General features: G+C 42.6%; 2 protein-coding genes across 9 annotated transcripts in view; both read left to right on the top strand.

Moving 5' to 3' along the window:
• Positions 1–6617, top strand: part of myt1lb (myelin transcription factor 1-like, b) — a 78942-nt gene extending 72325 nt beyond the window's left edge. For 6 of the 7 annotated variants that reach the window (XM_037486720.2, XM_062557228.1, XM_037486721.2 and 3 more), the window contains 6 exons: positions 528–749; positions 1323–1417; positions 1595–1698; positions 1799–1942; positions 3260–3322; positions 4125–6617. In XM_037486720.2, coding sequence (XP_037342617.2) covers positions 528–749; positions 1323–1417; positions 1595–1698; positions 1799–1942; positions 3260–3322; positions 4125–4265 — 769 coding nt within the window. In that variant the 3' untranslated portion in view covers positions 4266–6617. The remainder of the gene's footprint in view (positions 1–527; positions 750–1322; positions 1418–1594; positions 1699–1798; positions 1943–3259; positions 3323–4124) is intronic. The other variant, XM_037486724.2, reaches the window with a different exon arrangement.
• Positions 6618–9130: 2513 nt separating this feature from the next.
• Positions 9131–26155, top strand: part of LOC119227703 (peroxidasin) — a 35691-nt gene continuing 18666 nt past the window's right edge. The window contains exons 1-7 of one of the 2 annotated variants that reach the window (XM_037486716.2): positions 9131–9381; positions 16080–16151; positions 16890–16961; positions 19586–19657; positions 22515–22586; positions 23268–23339; positions 23687–23856. In XM_037486716.2, coding sequence (XP_037342613.2) covers positions 9197–9381; positions 16080–16151; positions 16890–16961; positions 19586–19657; positions 22515–22586; positions 23268–23339; positions 23687–23856 — 715 coding nt within the window. In that variant the 5' untranslated portion in view covers positions 9131–9196. The remainder of the gene's footprint in view (positions 9382–16079; positions 16152–16889; positions 16962–19585; positions 19658–22514; positions 22587–23267; positions 23340–23686; positions 23857–26155) is intronic. The other variant, XM_037486718.2, reaches the window with a different exon arrangement.

The following is a 26155-nucleotide window of genomic DNA, read 5'->3' as shown; positions in this document are numbered from 1 at the left end:
CTGTTGATTCAAGCAGCAGTCTCATATTCAACAGAACAGGCCAATGTGGCAGGCAGCAGTGCACGTGACAATAACCCCTGTATCTCTGAACTAAAGCCAGGTAGCTGCTGTTTACAGACAGACTACTGTAGCTAGCTTTAGCCCACAATCCATTTTGGGAGCTGTGACATTTGGAATACTTTACCGCCTCATTGCATCTGATTAGCACTGCTGCCGATGCCCTGTCAGCAATCCAAAACCTGCGATAAGACTGCTACTGGGACCGCGTTAAAAAAGACGACGGTATCTTTGTTTATATCAGCGGCGGAGATAAAGGCGAAACAGAAAAGGGATGTTGGCTCATACGTAGGGTGTTGCTTCAGTACTCAGGAGGCAGACACACTGATAGACCACCTCGTCAAAATAACTCCACGGAATCAACTATGAAGACATGAGCGAGTTGAAACGATGCGTGACAATGAACGAACTACACCGTTAAGTTGAACATTCCACTTCGTTGCCCCCCCCCCCTCCCCCTCCCCCCACAGGTGTCCAGTCCCAGGTTGCGATGGGCAGGGACACGTGACGGGGAAGTACGCGTCCCACAGAAGCGCATCGGGGTGCCCCATAGCAGCCAAGCGGCAGAAGGACGGCTACCTAAACGGCATCCAGTTCACGTGGAAGTCCGGCAAGACGGAGGGCATGTCCTGCCCCACGCCGGGCTGTGACGGCTCGGGTCACGTCAGCGGCAGCTTCCTGACACATCGGAGGTGGGTCAAGGACGCGAGGTCGCGGTGCTACGTGTGAAGATTGGAAGATTTTGTTTTTTGTTTTCCATTCTATGCTGATCTGCATTCCCTTCCTCATACAAACCTTTTGAGCAGTAACACAGGTCTTGAACAGATTCAATAAATACAATGTAACGTGTTGACTAGTAAGGGCTGTCTCGATTTAACGGTATTAGAAATAACCGCGATATTGGAAATTACTACGAGAAACATTCATTTGTTGCTCTTTTGGTGGCTCCTATGGGCCACTGCTACGCTGCGCTACTGTTTTCCAGAAGCACCCTCCACTCGTATTTTAGGTGTAAAATGAACAAAAATTGGTATTTGTGATATTATTGTTATTGTGAATACTTTTGGCAACAATAATCCTGTAGTGACAATTTGATATTATGACAGCCACGTCTCCAGACTTTTGAACGTTTCCTTGTTATGATCGAACAAGCACTAAAGGAAGCATGGCTTTTTTAAGACCCTCTTATGGAATGTTTCCCCCCAACCTCCCAACACCAGTGGGATATATACTGAAACAATGCTTCTCCTTGTCGCTGCCTGCAGTCTGTCCGGCTGTCCGCGCGCCACCTCGGCCATGAGGAAAGCCAGGCTCTCCGGAGTGGAACTGCTAACAATAAAGCAGCAATGTGCCAGCAACGGTAAGTACAACTCCCGCTCTGCCACACAGCCAAGATGAGGTCCCGGTTCAGCACCAAACCAATCAGGAGGCAAACCTAGTCTACAATGTCATATTGTGCCTTTTGTAATTTCTCGAGTCCAACACAAAGACTGTTAATCTAACGTATGACTAAGGGCTCGCTGATGTGTCACTGCAGGACTGGAGCATGAAGAGGACATCAAACAGCTGGATGAAGAAATCAAAGATTTGAGTGAATCAAACTCACAAGTGGAAGCAGATATGATCAAACTCAGAACACAGGTGAGCCCCTCCACTCTTCACTTGTGTGTTAATGTACACCAGAGTGAGCCAATACAGCGCCGAACCGTAACTTTCTGTCACCTGCCCGCCCTTCCCCCAGATCACAACAATGGAGTCCAGCATGAAGTCCATAGAAGAGGAAAACAAGGTGATTGAACAGCAAAATGAACCTCTCCTGCATAAGCTGGCCCACCTCAGCCAGTCACTGACTAACAGTTTAGTTAATGTCCAGCTTCCTCATATGGTAAGGGCCAACAGGAACAGCAAGCAGAACATAGCCGCCCGTAGCATCTATGTGGCCTCGATATAGTACCTATGCAGCGTCTATGAAGCATCTTTGTAGCATCTATGTAGGAACAATGTAGCATTCTTGTAGCATCTATGTGGTATCAATGTAGAACCTTTATAGTGTCTATCTAGCAACTTTGTAGCATATATGTAGCAACAAGGTACCATCATGGTAGCAGCTATGTAGCAACAAGGTACCATCATGGTAGCATCTATGTAGCAACAAGGTAGCACCTTTATAGTGTCTATCTAGCAACTTTGTAGCCTCTATGTAGCATCTATTTAGCACCTATATAGCATATGTGTAGCATCTACGTAGCATATATTTAGCATCTATGCAGCACACATATAGTATCTATGTAGCAACCATGTAGCATCTATTTAGCAACTTTGTAGCCTCTATGTAGCATCTATTTAGCACCTATATAGCATATGTGTAGCATCTACGTAGCATATATTTAGCATCTATGCAGCACACATATAGTATCTATGTAGCAACCATGTAGCATCTATTTAGCACCTATATAGCCTCTATCTAGCATCTATGTAGCATCAATATAGCATCTATGTAGCATCTATGTAGCACCCATGTAGCATCTTTATAGCATCTATTTAGCATCAATTACTATCAGCCGATTGAGCATGTCTTACGGAGCATTGCTTTACCTTCCAAACAACGAGTGGGAGTTGTGAGCGGAGGTTTGATTGGGTATTTCTTTCACAGTGCTAGTTTCTCCAACAACAGAAATCTGTGCCACGCTCAACAATTTAAGTGAAACAAAAGTGTACAATATTTTACATTGAGGTTTTACCATTATGTATTGATTAAAGTGTAGGAAAGGGAAATTTGTTTCATTAAACAAAATACTCATGAACTGGAACTCATGAATGAGCCTGGATAGTAAAATAATCATGAAAAAGGATTACGTTCTATTGTTTGATAGTAGTCATACATCCTGTTTTTCATTCCTTGATATTTCCTTCTTCCATGACGTCCTCTTGCTTCATGGATTGGTTAACCTGTATTCATTGACAAAGAATCAGTTAAAAAGCATGTCTACGTAGAAAGTTCATTTTAAATATCCTTCTTTTTTATTTCAGCAGTGTTTCAGATAAATCCTGACTCCATTTGTCATCTGTGTCTTCATCCATGTCCAGCTTCTGTTTTTCTGTGTTTGTGGCACTATATCAAATACTAGTGCTTAATGTAAGAATAACCGCTTGGTTTGTCAGATCAAACTAATATAAATGTGTCCGTCCTCTCCCTCCGTAGAAACCACTGGCACACAAAGAGCCTCCACTGAGGAACAACAGCTGCTTGCAGCTGCACCAGCAAGTAAGACCATTTAAATGTTGTCGTTGTTATGGAAGCAAAAAAATCCTGCAATTACTCCAGTATTGAGGCACAGGACTGCAGATGGCTGCCGCTGTGTCATCCTAACTTTTAATGGGTCTCTACTAAAAGAGTCTGACATCTTTATGGAAAGAGTTTGTTGCAATGTTTCAGTTGCTGTTGGGAACCAGCTCCCTCAGCAATTGAAATATTGCAACATGACACTTTTTAAATGGCAACCAGCCACCAACTCTCGTCACCCAAACTGAAAATATGGTTACAGTTTTTAGTTACCCTCAATTTTGAGTAATTACAATAATATGTAGTTATAATGGAACATACAATAATTTTCTATTTAATGTTCATATATTTTTTTAAATGTGCTTATGATGGCAACCTAATGCCAAGAATTGGATTCCAACATGTGTTAGCAATGGTAGCCTGGCAACCCTTACTGTTGATGGCAGCCCCTATTTATTTGAGCCAGATTATACAGATGAAGTGCTCCTATGAAGGAAGGGTGGAAGAGGAGAGAGACGGTTGACTGGCACAGTTCCTCTGCACCACAGAAGAAGAATGGGACCTGTTGCGGTCCCATATTTAGACAAGAAGAGTTGAACAAAGTAAAGTCACTCTGCGTAGTCCTCCTTCAATACTGGACTAACTCCAACAAGCGGTTCTCTCCACTCAGTACAAAAATATGAGAAAGCAGGGTCCAGGTTGAGAAATATACACCAATGTCAAACTATTAAATGTTCCGCGTCTTCCTCTTAACACCCTCCGCGTTGTGTCTTTTGTCCTGCAGGAGCCAATAAGCGAGCAGAACTTTGACGCCTACGTCACCACCCTTTCGGACATGTACTCAAACCAGGACCAGTACCAGAGCCCAGAAAACAAAGTCCTGTTGGACAACATTAAGCAGGCGGTTCAAGGGATTCAAGTGTAGCCGGTCATGAAAGGCCGAGACTTTGGTTCCCCAGCAGGTGGCCCCTGGATCAACAGGCTCTCATATAGTGTTATATATTCTAAATTCTGCTCCTTCAAAATACTTAGAAAAGACCTCTAGATGTTTCTCTTTTTTTCGGGCCTTGCGTCGAGGAAGAACACAAGAAGAGTCAACGGCAAAATAGTTTTTGAGGACATTCACATTTTGTACGTTTTCATATGAGCTGACATCGTGTGATGTAATGTTTCTAGCTGCTCATGTATGCACATTTTAGTGTATATTTATGAACAGTAAGCTAATGATAATGGTTCGGGAGTTCTTTTTATTGCTCGACGGCAAAGCATTTTAGATGAAAAAAAAAAAACTGGACAGTGGAATAAAAAAAAAAAGGAAGCTCCTAAATTTTTCTCCACTGGATGATTCTGGACTATATGATTTTAGATGGGTTTTTTTATTTTGTATTCTTCTTCTTCTTGCGTGTGGTTTGTTGAAGAGCCAGAACGGGTTTGAAGACGGCTTTGTTTTCGGACAATGCTTCAGAAATGTTTGTTTTGTTTTGATGAAGAACACAAAAAAAAACGAGAGGTTTTAGCTGTAGGTGGGGGCATTTTTAAACTGGTGCTGTAAAGGAATCCGGAGAGGAAACTGACCTGATGTATGTATGAATGTACGTATGAATAGTTCTATTGTAAACATCATTACACGGAAACCCGATGGTGGAAAATCCCGTAATCTAGGAGAGCCAATTCCTTCCTAGAGGAACACATGTCACCTGCTCACCCGAAACTAATCTCAAATAGAATGACGTGTAAAGACAATGACCACATTCTAGCCTTTAGGTATCAAATCTGCGCAATTTGGTGACTCGTGTTGCTTTGATCATGCAACGTGAGAGATATAATAACTAAATCAGTCGTATTGTAGATACGGAATGCAATCTGTGATGGAAAAGAAAAAAAAAAAGGTTGGGTTTATGCAATTTCTTGTTTGTAAGCATAGCGGGGTAACATGAATCTTTTTAATATATGTAAAATATTGATTTTTATACAAATCTTTTAATACAGAAAAAAAAGTCTTTTTAAAAAGGAGGAGGGAACCTGGACATTGAGATTTAGAAGGGAAATGATATGAGTTCCACTTGTTTTTCTGTACGGTTTTGCACAGGGACACCTTCGTTTCCATGTTCTGATGTTCTCACAGAAACTGAAAGCAGTACCCCAGAGCCCGGAGGAGGGTCTCAGAGGGTTTTGTAAAGAGTATTTATAGAGTATGACAGCGGGACTTACAGGGTCACTGTCCCCACTTATGTGCCAGTAGACTATTTGCACTTGTCCTTAAAGATATTACCCTTGCGTACGGCGGCGTGCAATTTTTTTTCCAGACGACCTCTTTGGCACCGGATTGGAGAAAGCAACTGCTCGGAGCCTCTGCAGGCGTGGAGACTTGGAATCAGAGAGGAAGGAGGATTTGAACCACTGCAGTGATACTTATCAAGTGTAATAACATTGCTCTTTCATTTTTGCTATGTTTTAGGATGATGAAGTTACCCCCCAGCAGCACTTTATATCTAATCACTGTATAAAGGATTAAATAGTCAATCAGTTCAAGGTTTATTAAAAAAAAATGAAAAAGCTGAAGAGATGGTGAGACAAGACCTGGGAATGGGGGGGGTGCGATCCAGCGCGCGCCCCTCCCTCGGTCATGTTCAGAATAGCCTTTTTTGGTGCTTGTCGTTCACCAGAGGGAGTCTCATCTGTTGTACTTTACTGTCCTAGCAGGACGGTTACTACCCATCATCCATGACTGCATAGGCCTTTTTCCACCGCGTCGTGTCTGCAGCTTTTTCGCCAATATAGTAACGCTTCGGTAGAGTAATAGCTAGCAGTTTTCTGAATTAAGTCTCATTATCAGTAAAAAGGGGGAAATGGATTTTAAAGCACAAACGGGCTGCTCATGTGATGTGGGTACGTAAACAACGAATCGGGATAGAGTTATCTGTGACTATCTATAGGGAACACAAACAGGTCGTCACAAATTGACTTTTCATATAAATTATAGTGAATTCATCAAAGTTTTATTATTTTATTTGAGCCGATTCATTCTTACAGTTGTTTTTCAGTGGCCATCAACAAAGAAAGGATTTTGTATAAACTATTGTGCTCTCTGTGGAACTGAAGTTTGATTTATTTTTGTACTACACAGCATGGATTTGTTGACATTTTAATTTTGCTATAAATGTGTGAGATCACAAGTTGCTGTGATATTTCATTTATAAATTGTGAACTTTGTACAATTTTTGTCATGCTGGATGTTGACACATCTTACTCTGAATAAAGTAAAAGAAAAACGGTGTTTCCAGGGTCCTGTAAAGTGATTTTCTCCAGGTGTTTGTTACAGGTTGACCCATTCTGGAAAGTCAGTTTCACGTCTGTGCACCAGTATCAAAAAGAGCCTTCAGTAGAGGGATGTTGTCCCTTTAAATACTTAGTGTGGCAGAAATATGTTGTGTTGGGGTCCCTGTTGCCCAACTACGTTTAATATAAAGCTACCGACGCCTCCTCCTGTTCTATATTTATCTTTCCTTCTCCATTCCAATGAATACCCGCCCCCGTAACAGCTCTGTCTCCAAAGGGAAGGCACTCACTCACTCATCCGCGTTCATGTGCTCACACTCTGATTAGTTGCAGAATGCAAATATAAAGTGCTTGAACATGAGTATTTACATTTCATGCAGATGTCTACCTACTACTCCCCTGCGATAATGAGTCTCTATGTGGTCATTCCCAGCCTCTTCATCCTCGTTTTGGGTCTCTAGTTGTTGTCGTTGTCTCTTTGGAGTCTTTTTGAATCTCTTTGGCATTGTTTCGTTTCCTTTGTAGTTTCTTTGTAGTCCCTTTGTGGGGGTTTTCCTCCTTTTTACAGTCATTGTGAGTATCTGTGTTATTTGTTCTCATCTGTTTTGCAGGTTTCTTTCATCTCTTTTCAGTCTCTTTAACTGTTCCTTTGTAGCCAGGATGTATGTATCAGATAGCGGTTTGTTTGCTCCCTGCTCTCTGTTGTATATTTTACAGATATTTTGCATCAGGTTGTTTGGTCTCTTTGAGAACATTTTGTAGGTGAAGGCCGGGGGGGGCTGACAGGTTGGGCTCCTGGCCTTGTGCTGTTAATTATATTCCATTGAAAACAGTGAACATTGACGTTATGTCTATCTCATTGAATACATCAGTGTATCCAATGTCTCACTGGGGGCCATTTGTCATTGGCTCTGACCTTTCCATTTCACTTCTCTTTCATATCTGTCATTTATGTGTTATATATACATATGTCAGTGTTGCCTTGCCACAGCTCTCACATCCACACACGACACATGAACAATATCAGATGGTAGATATTCCTCAGTAGCATTTGGATATCAATATCAGTCACTTGAGGTGGATTGATACTGAGTGGAGTTCTCATCTGAGATAATGGACCAATCAGAAGGTGTAAACTACCAGGTGTAATGTTCTAGTGAGGAGCTCTGTAGTGTAAAACGGGCCGACTGTCATTCCACGATTGACTAGTGTGACGTGAGAGAGAAAGTTATGGAGCTTTACCCCTCCCCGTTTTTCCAGCACGGTGCTATGCTTTGGTTTATTCTATTTATATGTTGACATTAACATCAAATCTGTCTGAATAAACTATTCAAAATGATGTAACATCATCATTCCATGTGCTGATGCTCATAAAGAAAACAATAGATGTTATCTCTACATTTACCAGCAGATGTCAGCAAACCCAAACATTTAACCTATAAAACTTGAGGCATTGTGACTATAGTGTTGGATAACTGACTCTATTTCATTGTTGAAGATGTAGTACCATCCGGCGTCTATGTTTCAAGGTTCTTCAACATGCACATACATGCTGTACATGGGATCTAATTAGGTTACATTGTTATTGAAGAGAGTAGTGAGCCTATCGTGATGAGTATATTTTTAAGTTGTACTATAAAGAACATATCTTAGTGGACACTGATTTGACGTTACAATCATTTGTAAGTTGCTTGGTTGTTATTTTTTGTATTCATGCTTGCTGGAAAAGTTAATTATTGCTATCATCTAGCTATTACTCATATTGTCTCTTTCTAATGCTAAGCTAACACAAGCTAGTAAAGTGAACCTGTTTTTTCTTAACATGCCTTTGTTGTTTTTTCAAATGTTGCTCTTTTTAATACATACTTTTAAACATGAGTGAACAAGCACAGTTGTACTGTGCATAATTTATATTATTAATAAAGACCACCATATGTTTGCTCAAGATTCTACTTTATTGTTTAAACATACCTAGTTACCTGTACTTTACCGTGTTATTTTTGTGTTGCTTTAGTCCAATTGATGACACAAATATATTTCACAGCATTACATTTCATTTTTAGCTATTCGTCAACTGTAGGACTAAAATAATATTATGATTTTCTATGTGTGGAACTTAAGGAAATAGCTTCAACATTAATAAAACTAGCATTATTACAAAAACACCTATCGATGCCTGCATGACGTTTCTCTGTAGGCCTTCTGTACTTCTAACCAAGATTGTGAGACTTAAACTTGCTAAAGTTTTTTTTTTTTTACTAAACCTAAATGTTCCTAAAAAGCGAACTAAAATAAATTGCGAAGTAATATAACGTCATTCTACGTGACTTTTATGGCGTAGTAGTTTGACGTCAGTTAGTAACGTTACAGCGGTCGAGGAGGACATCATGAATCACTAATTTCATTGACATTAAGTTTTCCAGTGCCACCCCCACTCCCACGCGCACGCACGCACGCACGCTGCTCCCTACCTCCCTCCCCGTCTGCCCCCCGCCCCCCCCTCCGGTCGAGCTGACCGTGGTGTGGGTGTGTGTGAGAGCGGCAGCTAGCGGTGTGTGCACGGCTCACTAGCTAGCAATGGCGCTGCGGGCTGGCCAGCTTCTTCCTCCGTGTGTCCTCGCGCTGTCTTTGTTGCTGCTCGCGAGCGGCCCGCGGCTCGCGCTCTGCTGTCCGAGCCGCTGCTTGTGCTTCCGAACCACCGTGAGATGTATGCATCTGAACCTGGAAACCGTGCCGGCAGTGTCTCCTCAGACGACCATTCTGTAAGTAGCTTTTCCCCCCTCACGGGACCGCAGACGGGAACGCAATGAAAGCTCAAGCTTTGTGCACTTCTTCACGCGAGTCCCGTGGTAAAGCTGTAATGATTGTGTGAATTAGTCCGTGCGAAGAAGCAGCATTAAAAGAAGTTTTGAGTCACTGCTCGGACTGGTGCAGAAGTTTTCACACGGAAAGTCTGAAAGTTTTTTACACGGTCAGGAGAGCTGCCGGTGAGTTCAGCTGGTGGAGGTGGATCAACAGAGGTTAGGGGGTCACACAGCTGTGACCCACAAAGAAGAAGTAGACTGCAAGAAATGTGCAGGGCCAGGCTCTTCATCAGAGTTCCCCCACATGAAAGAGCTACTGAGGTGTTAACATCTCCATCATTGAGACATGCGTGGGTGAATTATACTGAGACATTTACAGCCAAACAATAAGTGAGAGTCCAACAAGAGCCACAGTCCAATTTGTCCATCTTCATTTGGAGCACTGACACGTTTTGGGTAAATGTTCAACGACAGGCTTGACAAAATGGCTTGTCTTTAACAATGGATCCGTACACCACATTGTGATAGAGACACTATGTGTGGAAGCTCCTAAAGCTGGTCCCTCCTCTGTACTCCAGAACGCTACGGTTGTGCTTGGATGGTTTTTTTGGTGCAGGTAATCTCCACGTTTGACTTCCCCCCCCTCCGAGATGAAAGGAAGGAAATACTTCTCGCTTGACATGCACTTGTGAATGTGAGGCTGGTTGTCGGGAGCGAGCCGGCACTCTCACCCAACTCAACAAGTCCAGTTTCAACGTAGCTGGCCACGTGAACACAAAGCTCCAGATCAGTCAAAGTCTTTGTCTTTAATTGGTTCTGAAACGGTGTTGCGCACAGACCTGTAAATAACCGGATTCAGCCTGGACACAGTGGGACAAAGGGCCACTCATCCAGCCCGTGAATTAGCCTTGTCTTGTCATTTGGGGTCAGCCCACAGACTCAAAGGGAGCCCATGAGGCCGCCCTGCCTAGATATCTCCAAGGGAAAGTTAAAAAGGCGGGTTTAGGTCTTCTGTAGGCTGAGTCTAAATCTGGGCTGTCGCAGCAGGAGAACATGCTCTGGTTTTACAGAAGCTCTCCCACTGGTGAGCTTTGAAGCATCAACCACTTGTTGATTCCCCCCCCCCCCCCCCCTTTGTCTCATTCGGTTGTGTACCATATTTACCCCCAAAAGTCTGCAGTGAGAAGGCTCTGAGAACAAATGAGCTCACCTAGTGGTCTGTTTGCTGAGTGAATTAAGGCTCATAACATGCTAGTCTAAATGGATTGAAAGCATGTCTCTTAATAGAAGTTGTCTGTAGAGGAATGTACAGCTTCTAACAAAGCGCTTTTTTCCCCTCCTGGTTGTTTGCTTGTAATCGACACTGCTGGGACGTATTCCAATGTATACTGGTATTGAATTGGTACTCTGTATTGGCTGATACCCAGGTATTGTTAACCGGACTATGATTGGGATTTTAGTGTACTGTGATGAATGATAGTTAAACATTGTTGCTGTAAACAAACATTTTCTTTGCATACTTGGCAGAGGATTTGGAAGTTAAGAAGTTGTTCAGTGTTGGCTTTTCAGTTAGGTGTGTGTGTGTGTGTGTGTGTGTGTGTGTGTGTGTGTGGCAGTGTTGAATGGCACGAGTGTCCAGATCATGAGTAGAATCGGGTGTTTTGGCACAGGAAGGCTGCTGGGGGTTTACTGTGTCCTGGCGTCACAGGTTGTAACAAGCAGACCCACTTCCTTTGAGCTCTACCTGGTGGTCTGCAGGCAGGCCTTCTTCTCTTTCTAAATGTCGTTCACCCCTCACCCGGCTCACAGCCCACAACAGTGGCCTGGTCTCACTGAGTAGCAGCGTTGGTGAGTCACGGAGGCTAAAGACTTCCATTGTGTGGAATTTGCTGCAGTCAGGCTTTGTGAGGCACTCAGTCTCGGCAGCATTATGGAATGCAAAGCAGAAATCTCTCATTTGCACAGCGAGATTGGGTTGAGGATAGTTGACAGGATCTCTGCGGGGCCCCTCGCGGGCCCCTTGTTTTGGCCCATACGATGCAGGACAGCTGGTGATTTCAGAAGAACTGGTGCACATTTCCTTCTAGATAAGTTCTGGAAAATGCACCTTAAGTAAATCAACAATTTGGGCTATGTTACTCTCCATATTGACGGTTAACACATGTTTGGAATGTGTGAACAGCGACTTGGACTGTTCTACATGCAGGGCCAGGTCGGCTTCTAACGAATGAACACTAAAATCACATGAACCATATGTTGGCACTTAGACAAATGTTATTGTGTACCAATGCTCTTAAAGCATTTTCACACAATCTGCATATGTTTTTGTATGATTAACAAGGGTTCAGGAGTGATGACTACAAATATCCCGCCCCTGAAAATCTGCTAATAATGTGGTCCGAGTGAAATGAGACGCATCGGCCAATAAAAGACCGCCAATGGACTTTTGTATCCATGTGTCCCTGTGATTATGGACAGAGTTGAAACAACCTCAGAGTACTGTTACATGCTATAGTCTAATAATGATGTAACCTTTGGGGTTTGACTGTCCTGTGGATTGCAGAGATGTTTGGAGTTCCTGGTTCGCTGATCCTCTAGTGTGGAGCCGGCCATGTTCTTGTTTAACAATGACTCATGCACGCCCGAGAGTCCTTGGCAGGCCCACTTGGGCTTATGTCACGGAGCTAAAGACGCCCCTGACTGGAGGGGGAGAGAATGAGAGCAGAGGTCCACACATGGAACTCAGATGGTGGAGTTGGGCAGCAGCCAGGTCCACTCATCATCATGGCTTAGAGAAACCTCTTCTCGAGTGTCTTCCTTTACAGCGACAGTCAACATTTGAAGAGTTTAGGATCATTTGATTTCATCTTTCTTTAATACTCCAGGGTTTAAACCTTCCCTGGTAAATGCCACAGCCAAGATCTGCCACTGAGGGCATGATCATTTCCCACTGAGTTATAATCAGATTTTGATTTGACAGCTGTCTGTTGCTAGGGTTACCATTAACAATTGAGGGGGGTTGGGTCCAACATCCCTACGAAGTACCAAATGAGCTGCAGTGGCTTTGGATAGTGGCCCACCACATAGATGCAGACAACGCCTTCTCCTCTGTGTTCACTTGGAGGTCAATTTAGAATCTGCATGAAGCTCACGTTCAACTGTCGATCCTTTTTAATGGACTCCGTTGCATGAGGACTAACGTATGATGGATCGTAGTAAATGTATCCACATGAATCCAGTTAAATATGTCAATGTGGGTGTGGCTCAGCGTACAGCCACGGTGTTAAAAGGTACTCATGTTGATTATGTCAGATGACGTAGTTCCCCCATGAAATAATGATAGGCAGCTGTTGGCTGTGATGCTGTGTTGTTGTTTGCCAACTGAAAAGAAGACAAAGAAGAAAAGACTGACGCAAATTGTTTTCCCGCCATATGGAATGTGGGATTGCAAAAAACTTTCCATGGGAAGCTTTGCAATGATTTCTTTTGCATAAGCATAGAAGAGGAAACTAAAAGACGAGCTTGGATGCAGCTCGTGGGGAACATTGTCTGCCACAAACGTAGACCTTAAACCCTGTGTTGTTTTGGAGCTCGTTACCGAGCATAATCGTTACTATGTAAGCTGAAGGTTATTAGTAGGTTAACTTTTTACAGCAGTGAGAGTAGGATGTGTGTATGTCCACACCAGAGTACACCATCACTTTGATTATTTGCGGCTCTGAGGTCCATCAAAAAGCAGAATAGAAGTAATTACCCCAAGTAAAAGTCTGAGCAATGAATATATCATTTGAAAACGATTTATTATCTTACGATCCTACGTCTTATCCAGCCTACGACTCGTATCTCCTCAGAGCGATGTGTGTGTGTGTGTGTGTATGTTTGTTCTATTTGCTTTTTCTGTATCCAGTTTGTCACACTGACGTACTTCCAACTGATGCACGACTGAATGTGTTGTCTTGTTAATCCTCACCCTATGGAGGCATCCACGTTCTCCCTTGCATCTGAATATGTTGTATCAATAAAAATTATTTATATAAGAAAACTATTTATATAAACATTGATGCGTATGGAATGCAGAACATGCAGGCTATCTTATAACCTGTTTTTCTTTCTCACAAACCGATGTTGACCTGATGAAATCCTGAAATCAGAGGCATGAGAATCTCATTTCATTTTACATTTAGAATCCTTTTTTGGGGGCCTGGGCGATCATAGGGAATACACGATTTTATGTTTTTGTCGTTTAATGAATGACTAAAGTTTTAGTCAAAAATGTCATGTTTTTTAAATTAGTATGAAATGTTTGCATGCATCTCCGCTTATGACAAAACAAAATGTTTTATCATATGTGATAAGGTAAATTTACCCCAAATTTTCTAGTTTATTCCCGTTAATTCGCAAGGAAAGCTTCCAACTTTGGATATTCCTGGCATTTTGCAGCCGGTGCCTGAGTAGAGTTGATGGTGTGCTTAATGTGTTTCCTACTTTGACCAATAAGCTCTGTAATTGTCTTGTGTGAGTTGCTCTGTCCCTGAATCACCTCGGGGGCCTGCAGGTCTGTCTCAGACACAGCGTGTCCCTGACTCAGCAGGCAGATTGTCAGTGTTGTCTAGTCTAAATAGGCCCTTCTAAATGTATGGCTTGTACAAACAAATGAGTGTTATGATAAAATGAGCCATTCGGTGTCTTCTTCTCTCTCTCATTAAATTGTATCTTTTATTTGTGGCTCTTTCCTTATCACCTTGTGAGCCTACGTGTGTGTTTGTGAGAAATAACTTTGTTCTCAGAAAGAAACGTTTAATTTTTAATGCTATATAACTGTCCCATTGTCATTGCTGAGCCAGGGAGGCGGCTCACTTTAGGGCTTTGTGTTTTGGCAATACCCAGAATAGTCCTTCAGCCACTCTGCTGGGTAGTTAGCCTAGCGGTTTAGTAGTTTCCTCTGGCGCAGTGCCATCCAAAACACATTCAAATGAATCTTGATAAGGCTTGGAAAAATCTAATAAAACATGCTTATTCTTTAGTCGTGACCAAATAAATGATTTACTGAAACCCAATGCTTTGTTTCCTAAATGTCCTCCATACATTTGTTTCTTGACCATAAAGCAGCTTTATAGGTCATCTTGTTGTGTTAACAAACTATATTACTTAGTGTAATCACTCAGTGTTTATTTTGTAAAACAATTTGGGCATTTGCGATGGGTGGACATGGTCACGTTTTGTCTCAAGCTCAAGGTTTTCATTAACGGATCCACAGACGAAGCAATTACTCAGACACACAGAGTCCAAAGTCAAAGGACCCCTTTCCATGGCACACATTGGTGCTGATGCCGCCATCCCGATACTTCCTGACATCGAGCCCCTCTTTACCTTCCATTGGCAGCTAATGCTGTCAATGATAACCTATGCTTATTCAGCCCTCTTCACAAAGAAGACTTACAAATGCTTCACATAACAAACCCACAGCAATCACTAAGGAGAGAAGTCTGGGAAGGGGTTTGATGCGTGTGGTAACAGTGTGGAGGACAGTTCAATTAAAGCTTTGAATGAACGCTGTGAAACATGCACCACCTTTCATTTGATCACAAACGGGGCCTTCATGTATGCACTTGTGATGGGGGCTGCTTGAACTATCACGTAGAGCTGCTCCCCTCCTCCTCACCTTATCGCTCCTAGCTGGAGGCATGTAGGCAGGACAGCCCCTGCCTAAGCATGTCGGGCCCCATGCTTAGGAAACATTGGAAGCCCCATGCCCCCCCCGCGCCTCTAATTCTGTCTGCCACCAGTGTTTTACACTCGCACACTGGGCTTTCTCTCCTCGGCCGATCGCTGTGCTGGTGAGGCCCAGGAGCAGATGTTCCTTGGTGGTGGTCAGGTCACCTGTTGTAGCTGGCACAGACTACCATCAGATTTGCACATTGCACCAGTCACAAATTTTCACAAATCATCTCAGTTAGGGTTGGTGATGAAGTTTCCACAGAAACACAAGAAATCCAAAAAGAAACAGATAGCAGGATTAATGCTAAGCTTATGTATAAACAACAACATTTTAATATACATTTTAATTTGGGTAGATATTTGTTGATTAGAACAAAAACAAAAAGCGTCTTTCAAATGAATTTTGTACTCCACATATGTGAAATGAAAATGTTTGGATGAAGAATGGGAAGCGATCCCACTCAGCGCCCACTGGACACCACCTTGTAGTGTCATTAGCCAGTGGATGCTCTTAGTGAGGGAGATGCTTGTAGGTATAGTAGGACGCTTTCTAAATGCTTCTGATTCCACTTAACAGAGCTCATCTGGTAAGAAATACATACACACATAACGGTGTTCAGAAGAACATGGCTGGTCATTCTGCAGCTGGTAATGCCACATGGCAGGTAGGTAACCCATTTGCAGTCTTTGATTGCACACTGAGTGATTAGTGCCATGTCAAAGCATGTTGTTTTCATTACACCAGAAGTTAAGGGAGAAACATACTGAGACCTGCTGCCACAAGTTCCATGATTGTTTTCTTTGGGACAAATGTCATATAAATTTGCCCTCATGAATATCGCTCCGTGCCGTGGACTCCAGTTCATGCTGATGTGTATTGCCTTCCAAGTCTAACACCTACTTTCCTTGGAATAACTATATTTCCTTCTGTTCTACAGAGACCTGAGGTTCAATAAAATCAAGGATTTACAACCAGCCTCCTTCAGACGACTAAAGAACCTCAACACACTGTAAGTCTTTGTCTGAATTCTACTTAATTGAAATAACATCCTGTTGGTATGAACATTCTATGTAATCAAGAAGGCTACTTTTGAAAATGAACCAAAAGGAAATGCTAAGATATTGTCACTTCCCTGGGAAGTCCTGTTTGTATCACACACACACACACACAGTCAATCATTGCTCTGTTCTGCTGTGTTTCACGCATGTAGGTCAGCTCGTAATCTATGAGGAATTTATTTTTCCACTTCCACCCTCAGAACCATTCATCATATGTCATCATATGTCCAGCCTGCTAGACGGCGCGTTGCTAAGCTAATAAAGTAGAAACTTTCATGGTTTTCTTTTTAATTTTTCCACAACAATTGGGCTACGCTGTGGGTATGCTTCAACATATCAGCCGACAACTAGAATAAATACAACACATTTTAAAATAATTGCATACATTATTGAGGGGGCTTTCTCTTCCATGTCTGCTGTGGAATAAAGTATAAAAATGCACAGCAATTTACTTATTTAGTTTCAAGGTGAAGAAAAATCCCTCTAGTGCCTTTTGAGTCCCTTATATTTTATATATATATATATTTATATATATATAGTAAGCGACTACTTAGCTAACTATAAGACCCTCCTCTCTTTTAACACTTATTTAATCTGTGAACTCCATTCATTTGCATATTGTCTTTAAAAGACACAGCAGACCTAGAATGAGATCAGAACCCAAATAACCTCCGTTTTCTCCTGCACAGCCTCCTCAACAACAATCATGTACAAAGGATCCCCAGGGGGGCGTTTGAAGACCTGGAAAACCTCAAATACCTGTAAGTTGCCCCCATGCCAGTTTGGTTTTGCACTTGCGGTCAAGTGATACATTTTGAAGCAATGTGGCAGCGTCTTTGTTAAGGGGCAAAGGGTCACTGTGAAAGGAGTTGAGTCAACAGAAGAGGAAGCAGGATGAAACATGTCTTTAAACCAAGTGCAATGCTGCACTCACACCAAAAAAACCACTTTCCAACGCTTTACTCGTGCGACTTTACTCAATTCTCCTTCATTCCAGCCCCGCTTCATTTGGGCCGGAAATGGGCCGTGGCTCATCTCCATAAAGACCATGATCATTTCCGCTATCCGCCTTGGGAATAATCACTATTTCTGCTCTTGGCTCTTTTTTGTGAAAATTACACAAACGTCTGAACCGCAAACGCTGTCGTGTTTCGCCAACTCCTGGAGGGAGTGCGTCTGTGTGACGACCAGCAGCCAGTTTGATGAGCTGTTGTGTCCAATCGTTGCCAGGATGTCTCAGTGAGACACAGATAATTTGCCTGTCTGTCTCTGGTGAGTGGCGGCTTCATGAAGTATATTCATGCTTTTGGCAGCAGCAGGACGGCGGTGATGGTGAGCGGAGCAACTCAGCGCTGATTGGCTTTCGTACACATTTTGAACGTGTTGAAATATTTCAACTTTGGCGAACAGGCAACTTTTCCGCTTTGCGTCGTTTGCGCCACCCGTTGAAAAATGGCTTCATACGCAACCATTCGCGTCTGAGTTGACTGCATGGAATCTACTCGCCCAAATATTTAGCTTCGTTCATGGTGGGAATGCTGTGTGGAAGACAGCTGATTACACTGCTCAGTCAAGATGACTCCGCTCAGTGGACAGAAAATGCATCAATGAAAAGTCTCCCCTGTTCTGTTTCCTGTGGGATTACTAGTTGGCTCCCTTTGTTAGTCTCTTACGTTATCATCCCATTGGCCCAAGTGGTGCTGAGAGGAACACTGTGCTCCGTTGGATATGATGACCTACATGAAGCACTTGGAAATAGAAACGGGCATATTTGATGCTGCTCGGCTAATATTGAGACGATATTATATCAGCTCAAAGAGAAAAAGAAGGAAGAAGGGGCTTTCCTTGTTGTTTCTCCCCTGAGCTCACACAATGACACACGTTCCCTTTGTGCTGTAATAAAGTCCTTTGGCTATTTAGCAACTACTTTAATTACAGTGCCCCTCTCACTTAAATGCTGAGTAGATCTAAAGCCTTTGTGGTTAGGGTAAGTTATCGCCCCAGGCCCACTGAGTCAGCGGTCTGTAGCTGGGGGCTAGATTGTATCTCCCACCTTACCTCCTCACTAACTTTGGACCCCAGTAAAGTCCACTCTGTCATCTTTGTCGTGCTCCGAACGTCTATGCAGGCGCTCTCTCTCCCACGACCATCTCCACAAACAAGTCACCCAGAGGTCAACGCTCGTCGATGTGGGAACCCACCGCTGTTTACTCGATCGTTCTCTTAATTCCTCAGTTGCATCACGTCCATCAGTGCGTTATCGTAGGAACACGCATGCTGCTCTCTACTTGGGCCTGAGTACATGAGTGTACATACTGTGTCCTACCTTGGTTTGTACCTTGGTTTCTTTTAGTGAACGTTAATGTAGATGAACAGCTGTTTTCTGTATTATATATTTGATGAGGAGTACCACTGAGATTCTCTCATTAAAGTGAGTTATGTTGAGATTTGAGTTTCCCTCTCATGCACACACACACACACACACTCACACACAAGGATGCAGTCTGTTGTGTTTCACATCCATTTAAAGGCTTGTGCAGTAAAAAGCCAGAAGTAAATCAGTAACTGTTAGGGTTATGTACAACAATATGTCTGGTTACTCCGGTGTCACCCAAGTAAACTCATTACCCTGATTCTCTCATTTTATACGGAATAGCTCTGCATGGAAACTGAGTAATACTAATTTGGGCTTGGTCATAGTAAGTATTTTCTCTATGAATGACACTTAGACAATGTATCATTTTAGTTCTGATAAAGTATTTTATTTTTGTGTCAACCTTTGGCCCTAGTAAGCAACCTAAGCATTTCCACAGTGAGGTTATTGCACTGAGAAGGGCCTGCAGGGATAGAGAGGATGTTTATTTTTCCATCCATTGCATCACTTGTGCTGTGAGGAGATCTGTATCTCTTGTCATGTCACATCATGGGTGGAACAGTGCAGAGGGGAAATCGAGAGACGGCAGAAGAAAGGATGAACAGCTTTAAGCAATAACTGTTCTAGTTTCTCATTTTTGTAACATGCACATGTGTAGATGCTATAATATAAGCTGGTTGTTGCTTTAAGGCCAGAGGAGACATGGAGAAAAGATTAGACACACAAGGTATCTTTGATGTCATGCTTGCACTAAATACCATGATCTATTCAATATTCATTTTTTCAATTGGTCAAACACATTGTAATGGAAAATCCACTCACTGCTATATCTACTAAATGTCAATGAATGAGGTTTAGTATTATCCTCACTAGAATGATGTACAAATAGTAGCTTTCATTTTAAAACTATAGTTATCAGATCCCCTCTAATTTCTCTAATAATAACCGAGTCAGATGATCCTTTGTGAGTGTGTGTGTGTTACTAATGTTACTGATTATCTCTCCTTCCAGCTATTTGTACAAGAATGAAATCCAATCAATTGACAGACAAGCATTTAAGGGGCTTGTCTCTCTTGAGCAACTGTAAGTGACCATCTTCCTTGACCACCTTATCCTTCTGCTCGACCAACTGCTCCTCCGCCCCCCTGCTGTCCCTCCTCCGTCTGTTGTATGCAATCCATGAAGCCTGGTGAGGTCTACATGGTCACATGTGATTTATAGACCCTTTTACAGTTTATAAATAATGATGAAGTATGAGTGTCCCGCTTTGTTTGGGATTCATCTCAAGCGTAAATAAATTGACCTTCCTGATCCATGTGTGTAGTAGGTAGAAGAATTCAATAGGTGACCCAATATTTTGTGGCCAAATATATGCATTTGTTTTGTAAGATTACACCAGAGCGAAAGTACCTTTAAATGAGTGAAGATGCTCCCAGCTACATGATCTGTGTCCACGTATATATGTGGACTCATGGACACTAGCAACAGTGCAGGCCTAGTCAGCATGTGTAATAGCTCGCAGCCAGTGTTTCACTTCAGAAGGGAAGCTCAGCCTGACTGTGTGCATTGCAAACACCAACAAAACATGCAGGTATCATTTTAAAAGCCTGTTTTTTTATTTACCAGCCCTTTGTCTTTATTTAAGCTATACGAGCAATCAAGGACACATTCGGTTAAAAGTCACCAAGTAACATTTGCTAGACAGAGACCTCTGAATTCTATGGAACGTGAGTCTGCTTTTGCAATATCAAATCTGAAACAGTTTGAATCTCATTTTAAAGCTTGCTAACTCATCTGGCACCTCCGTTTTCAACAGTTTTGGTGATAAAAGGGTCTCTAAAATCCATGAAATCCATGGACCGGCAACCCTTGGCTCCATGTTCCTATCATTCCCATGATGCAACAGGAAATAAACTCTCACATTCTGAATGTTTATGTTTACAAGACCGTTTAAACGGAATAACCTTCCAGATGAACCCCAGTTTATTTCCTGTTGCAGTGTTGGGGAACAACGTCAGTGAGAGCCTAGCAATGCAGTTCCCTTCAGAGGTTCTCTAGTGTCAGAGAGCATTTGTTGTGGTCTGTGATGAAGGCTGAATGAGAGGACTGTGTAGGCCTTACACAGGTATCATGAACGCTCTGTTGGTTACTTGTTGACACCTTCCAACCCCTTATTTCCTCTTTTCCACCGTGCATGCCGTGTGTGCACCCACCTTGTATGCCACGTTGACCCTCTTTGACCGCTTTGCATGTGCTGTGGCCAGGATATTTGCCACCCCAATGCAAAGCTCAAAGCATGATATCCAGCTGTGTGCTACTGGTAGTGTTAGCAGTGCTGGACCCTGAGCTTCTGCTCTAGAACAAAGCCCGGCCCACGTCTCCAGTCTTTTCTCCTGCTGCTGAAACTGTGTTTATTTCTCAGAGTGCTCCCATGTATGTTGAGTCTGTGTGATCAAATATAGCTGCTTGCTGTAAGTCTCGACACTCTTCTGTGCTGCTTTAAGGAACAAAACAATACAAATGATACACACGTGCATGTTTGACCCTTAAGCTACTGTTGGTGGATGTTTTGTTTTTTTAGATTTGTACCAAAACTTGTGTGACCACTGTATGCAGAAATGATGCCTTTAGCATGTTGATTATTATATTTGCGGGGTCACCTGCCCTCCCAAACAGCCTTTCTGACCTCCCGCTAGAAAGTCAGGTGAATTTTGTTTAGTTGTATCACAACAGAAGTCATTTAAGGTAATTTAAAAATGAACAGGTCTACACTGTTCTTTTTTTAAACAATATTTATCTTGTGTCTATTCTGTCTCTACATAATCATATTAATAATGCCAATCTGCCCCTATATAGGCACATGTGCCTCTTCCAACCGAGAGAATGGGACTATTGACCAGGCTAAATAATCCCAAAACCAGGCTACTTGCCTGCAAGATGTTTATATGTTGTTGACACGTTCTGAGCCAGATTGTGTATATACTTGAATCGCTCTTTGACATCCTCACTGTGCTACAGCAGCCTGAAGTCACATACTTCTTTTAGAGGGGAAACACACTCATTCCTTCTATTGCTAACTAGCTTCTAGCTTCTATTGCCTTGAACTGCTTATCCTGTTCAGGGTCACCGCGTCCTATTGGGTGAAGGCAGGGATCCCCTTGGACAGGGATGACACACAGACAGAAAACCATTTAGAGTCCAAGCAAACCTAAGCTGCATCCCTTTGGACTGTGGGAGGAAGCCAGAGATCCCAGAAAAAACCCAATGACAGAACATGCGACCTCCTGTCTAGCATGGCAATCTAACTTAAGACCGTATTGCTGTGCTGCATTTATCACTTTTTTTTTTTTAATCAATTTGAGCTGATGCCTCCTTAAAGACATCTGGTTAGAAGTCCAGTACAGCGTGTAAAAAATAAAGCTGAGATGTGTCAGCTGAGGGAGAAAACTCGAATGGATTTGTATTTATCTTGAGGAATACCGAGTGTAGGGTTTGTTCTGCTTCCCCTAGCAGAGGCTTTGACTGTCAACACAAGCACATACACAGCTCATCCTAAACTTGCAGTTGGAGTTAATTTCCCTAAACTTTTATCTGTTAGTCCATGGTGTCATTTTTAGTTTCTCAGCTCAAGGGCATTTGGAGGCATGAATTATGTTTGCATTCCATGAGCTAACCATCATGATTGCCTTTGACCTCAGACCGTGTTTATCAACTATCCGAGATCCTCCCGTCTGGCTGCATTAATGCAGAGCTAGTTATCTTCTGTAATATGAAGAGTCCACATGTACAGGTGGAAAGGGATTACTGGAGGACAACTTGATGTTTGCATTTACCCCCCTCCCCTCTTTGGACTCACTAGGACAATGCAGTTCTATTTTACACCTACTGGTAGCCCTAATCCAGGTTTACTGTGCTTTCTCTACATCTTGTTCTTCTCCAGGTACCTGCACTTCAACAACATTGAGTCTCTGGAACCACAATCATTTACTCACCTACCAAAGCTGGAACGACTGTAAGTTGATCAGAGATTCCTACGAAATGTACTGTATGCTGCTACCACACTGCAGGAAAAAAGCAGATTGCGACTTAAAGAACACATCACTGATTCAACTTCAGACAGGAATGTCACACTGAACATGACATTGCTGCTCATAAATCATCACATTTATTTATGTTGTGTGAACAACTGTATTTATTGAAGCTTTTCACCAACACTAGATTGTGCTAGATTACATATGAACATTTTAACATTATTTTCTTCTCCCAATGCTAAACAAAACCTTATTTTATATATCCTTTGTAGATTTTAAGGGCTCATCCTGGTTATTATACACTGCTAGAAAGTTCCTTTTTGCCAATATGTAGCCCTGAATCCTACACACTTGTGGTTCAATAGTTTGTGGGGAATGTTTTAGGGCACAGCCTTACATAAACAGGGTATTGTGACGTGTGCTTTTAGTTAAGTAATATGAGCCTCCAGGGTCATAAGGTTAAGCCCTCTCATGTTTGATGTCCCATTTGGAAAGCGACATATGATATGACGAAGGGCTATATCCTCAATGTGTTTGACTATTATTGGTTTGGTCAATTATTTTCAAAAATGTGGTTTCTGCAAAGTGCTGAATGTAGTGTTTATGCTATATAGCTATTATGAAAATGCTATTGTGATAAATCACCTAATTTTTTTACTCAGGTTTTTGCACAACAACAGAATCTCCCAGCTGGTCCCAGGAACCTTCTCTCATCTTCAGGCCATGAAGCGACTGTAAGTGGGACTCTCCCAAGCAACCACTGAAACAGCTGTGTTAGACTGTATGTCTCATCGATTCCCCATTCTCACTCCCATTACGCTGTTAGCAACTGGGGGTCGTTGTCAGTCACATGTAACCACGCTACATGGTTTGGGTACTGTCACGGCTGCACAGAATAAGCTTAAGTTGAGGCTGGCAACATGAGGGCACCAATCTTTAAAAAACCCAACTTCCTCCAGCCAAACGACAGGGAGCCACTGTTTCCACCCTCTTGTGTTTGCACAAATTACTTTTTAAAACTGCAGTTTAGTAATGCTCAGCTGCTATGTCTTTGCGTGTCTGCATGTCTCTGTGTGTTCAGGCGGCTGGATTCCAACGCGTTAAACTGTGACTGTGAGCTGCTGTGGCTGGCTGACCTGCTGAAGCAGTACGCCGAGTCGGGCAACGCGCAGGCTGCTGCCACCTGTGACTACCCGAGCCGCCTGCAGGGCCGATCGGTGGCAACGCTCACCGCAGAGGAGCTCAACTGTGGTACAGAGAACACGACCACACCTCCCACTAAGCATGACAAACCCACAATGTGACCAAAGCCATTGGAAACAGGGAGGCTCGTATATTTAAAACTGGTTCTTCATAAGTTAAAAAGTTTACATCTTGTTGTCAGCTGTTCCAGTGTTTTTCCCCCCCAAACAAATGTGGACTCGCTGAACAAGCTGCAACATTAATAGCATCAACCAGGCACCACTTAAAGAAAGCACACACGTGGCATGCACATGGTTTCCATGTTTCTAATCCAATACACGCTCTACTCACTCAAGCACACAACTGTCCACATACAAAACCTAAAGATGCCCTACCATCACTCAATCATTAAATGGCAGGAATGCATATTCTCCCTGACTCACACGTACAGACACAGGTGTATCCCCCCCTTTGTGTCTGAGGTCTGCAGGCGCCCAGCTGTTTCCCTCTTTAAACCGCACCACATGTGTCTGTAGTCTGGGTAGAAGTCTTTGAGGACCTCCTTTAGCCTCTCCGGGATCAGTCCACCTGCAGCTGCTTAGTCATGTATGATATGTTTTTCACGCGTACATGGGTGGAACGGTGTGATGAGGCATACACATTCTTTCTTAATCAGTTTGTTAATCTCTACAAACGGGTGTACAACAACACATACCATGAGGGTAATTAAATGTATTAGTGGCTGTAGGCCTGCATGTATTGGAACCATGCCAGCATAGATCAGACCAGCTTGGGTCCCTTTGTTAAGTCTGGAGGGAATTATTTCAGCTCTGTCGTTTTTTTTTTATGAATCCTTCTTTATCTTTTTATTTTAAATGACTCATATTACTAAGTACTCTCACTGTATCGTATCACCAATCTGCAGAGGGGAGTCCTAATCTCATTGGCCCTGAATGTTGAAATTTAAGAGGTAAATCATAAACCTTCTGCAGACCTGAGACGACCTTTGAATGGCTGCTCCGTCCCAATAATCAACAATTATGGTCCCAATGTTTTTATTGGGAAAGTGAAGCTTTGTTGTTGAATATCTATTTCCTTCTGAGCTCATCATATGATAACAATCTCAAGATGTCTCAAAGATGTGCTGTAACTTTAAAAGGCTGTTGTATGGGATGTTAGGCTGTTCTTGTGATGCCAATATGTGACTTTTTGTTGAATATTATATAATGTAGTTATGTCTAAAAACAGCCACAAAAAACATAATGCAAAATACTATTTTTAGGTTTAACTGCATCGATGATACAGGTTACTGTATGTACTGACTGTAACCCAACCACATCAAATTCTCAGCAGCCAATTTCATGGCACCAACTTACACATTTTTTCTGAATGTTGGCCCCTCCACTTCGTCTGTCCGCTAAGCAAGAGGCACGAGGTAGAACAATGCTTTTAAAGCAGTCCCCCTGAGATAAAGTTCCCCACTCACACAAGTTGTATCCGATGAGCCTGGCTTGACGACTCATTGCACCACAACTGCAATCCCGTGTTGATGTGGAGTAATTCGTGGTAAGATAAGGGGTTTATTTCGCAAATCCAAGTTCAGAAGCTTTTTATGACATGCTTTGTACAGTCATTAAAAACTTAAGAAAAAAGAAAAAGAAAAAAAGTTATTTCCAGGTTGGGAAAAGCGCTTGAAGAAAATATAATCCTAGTCCTGGAAATGGGTTATATTCATAGGCTTGTGTTGTTCATTTAAGATGAGTTTGAAATATGCTTTAAAAGAGAGACGCTCAAGAGCAGAGCTGAGTGAAAGCACCTAACCTGAGAAGTTCACTATGCCAGAGAAGAGTCGAGTTAACAATAAAGTACATGTTGTGGGTTACGACGGACCTGGGACGAGCAGAATGTAGGTAATGTGGAGGCAAAACATTCAACTTTTCCAACATGGGAGAGCGGCATAAACGTGGCGTGCTAAAGGAAGCAGACACCAGAACACTGCTGCTGGTGAAGCTACTACAGGAAGCCCATCAGCTACGCCGAGCTACGTCTCTCTCTGCGACACCGACCTTCTCTGTGTCTGCTTGTGCCCATCCGGACACGACTCCCTCCCCGACTCCCCATCAGCGGATAACTGTAAACCTTAAAATAGACATAATTCATGTTGGAGGAAACACTGTGTGCTTTGGAATTCTCATTGTTAGTTTGAATGCTAAATTTTCTCATGTATGTGTCATGGATATCCATTGGTGAAACTGTGTATGAACGCTGTATGAGTTTGGGTTTGGTTACCTACTGGTGTACAAAGATTCATCCCCATCCTGTGGACCGCTCAGCTTAGCAGGCTGGAGTTTGAAAGAAGGCGTGTGAC

The sequence above is a fragment of the Pungitius pungitius genome, chromosome 14, assembly GCF_949316345.1.
Source record: "Pungitius pungitius chromosome 14, fPunPun2.1, whole genome shotgun sequence".
NCBI classification, from domain to species: Eukaryota; Metazoa; Chordata; class Actinopteri; order Perciformes; family Gasterosteidae; genus Pungitius; species Pungitius pungitius.
This window is presented reverse-complemented; position numbering and strand designations above follow the sequence as displayed.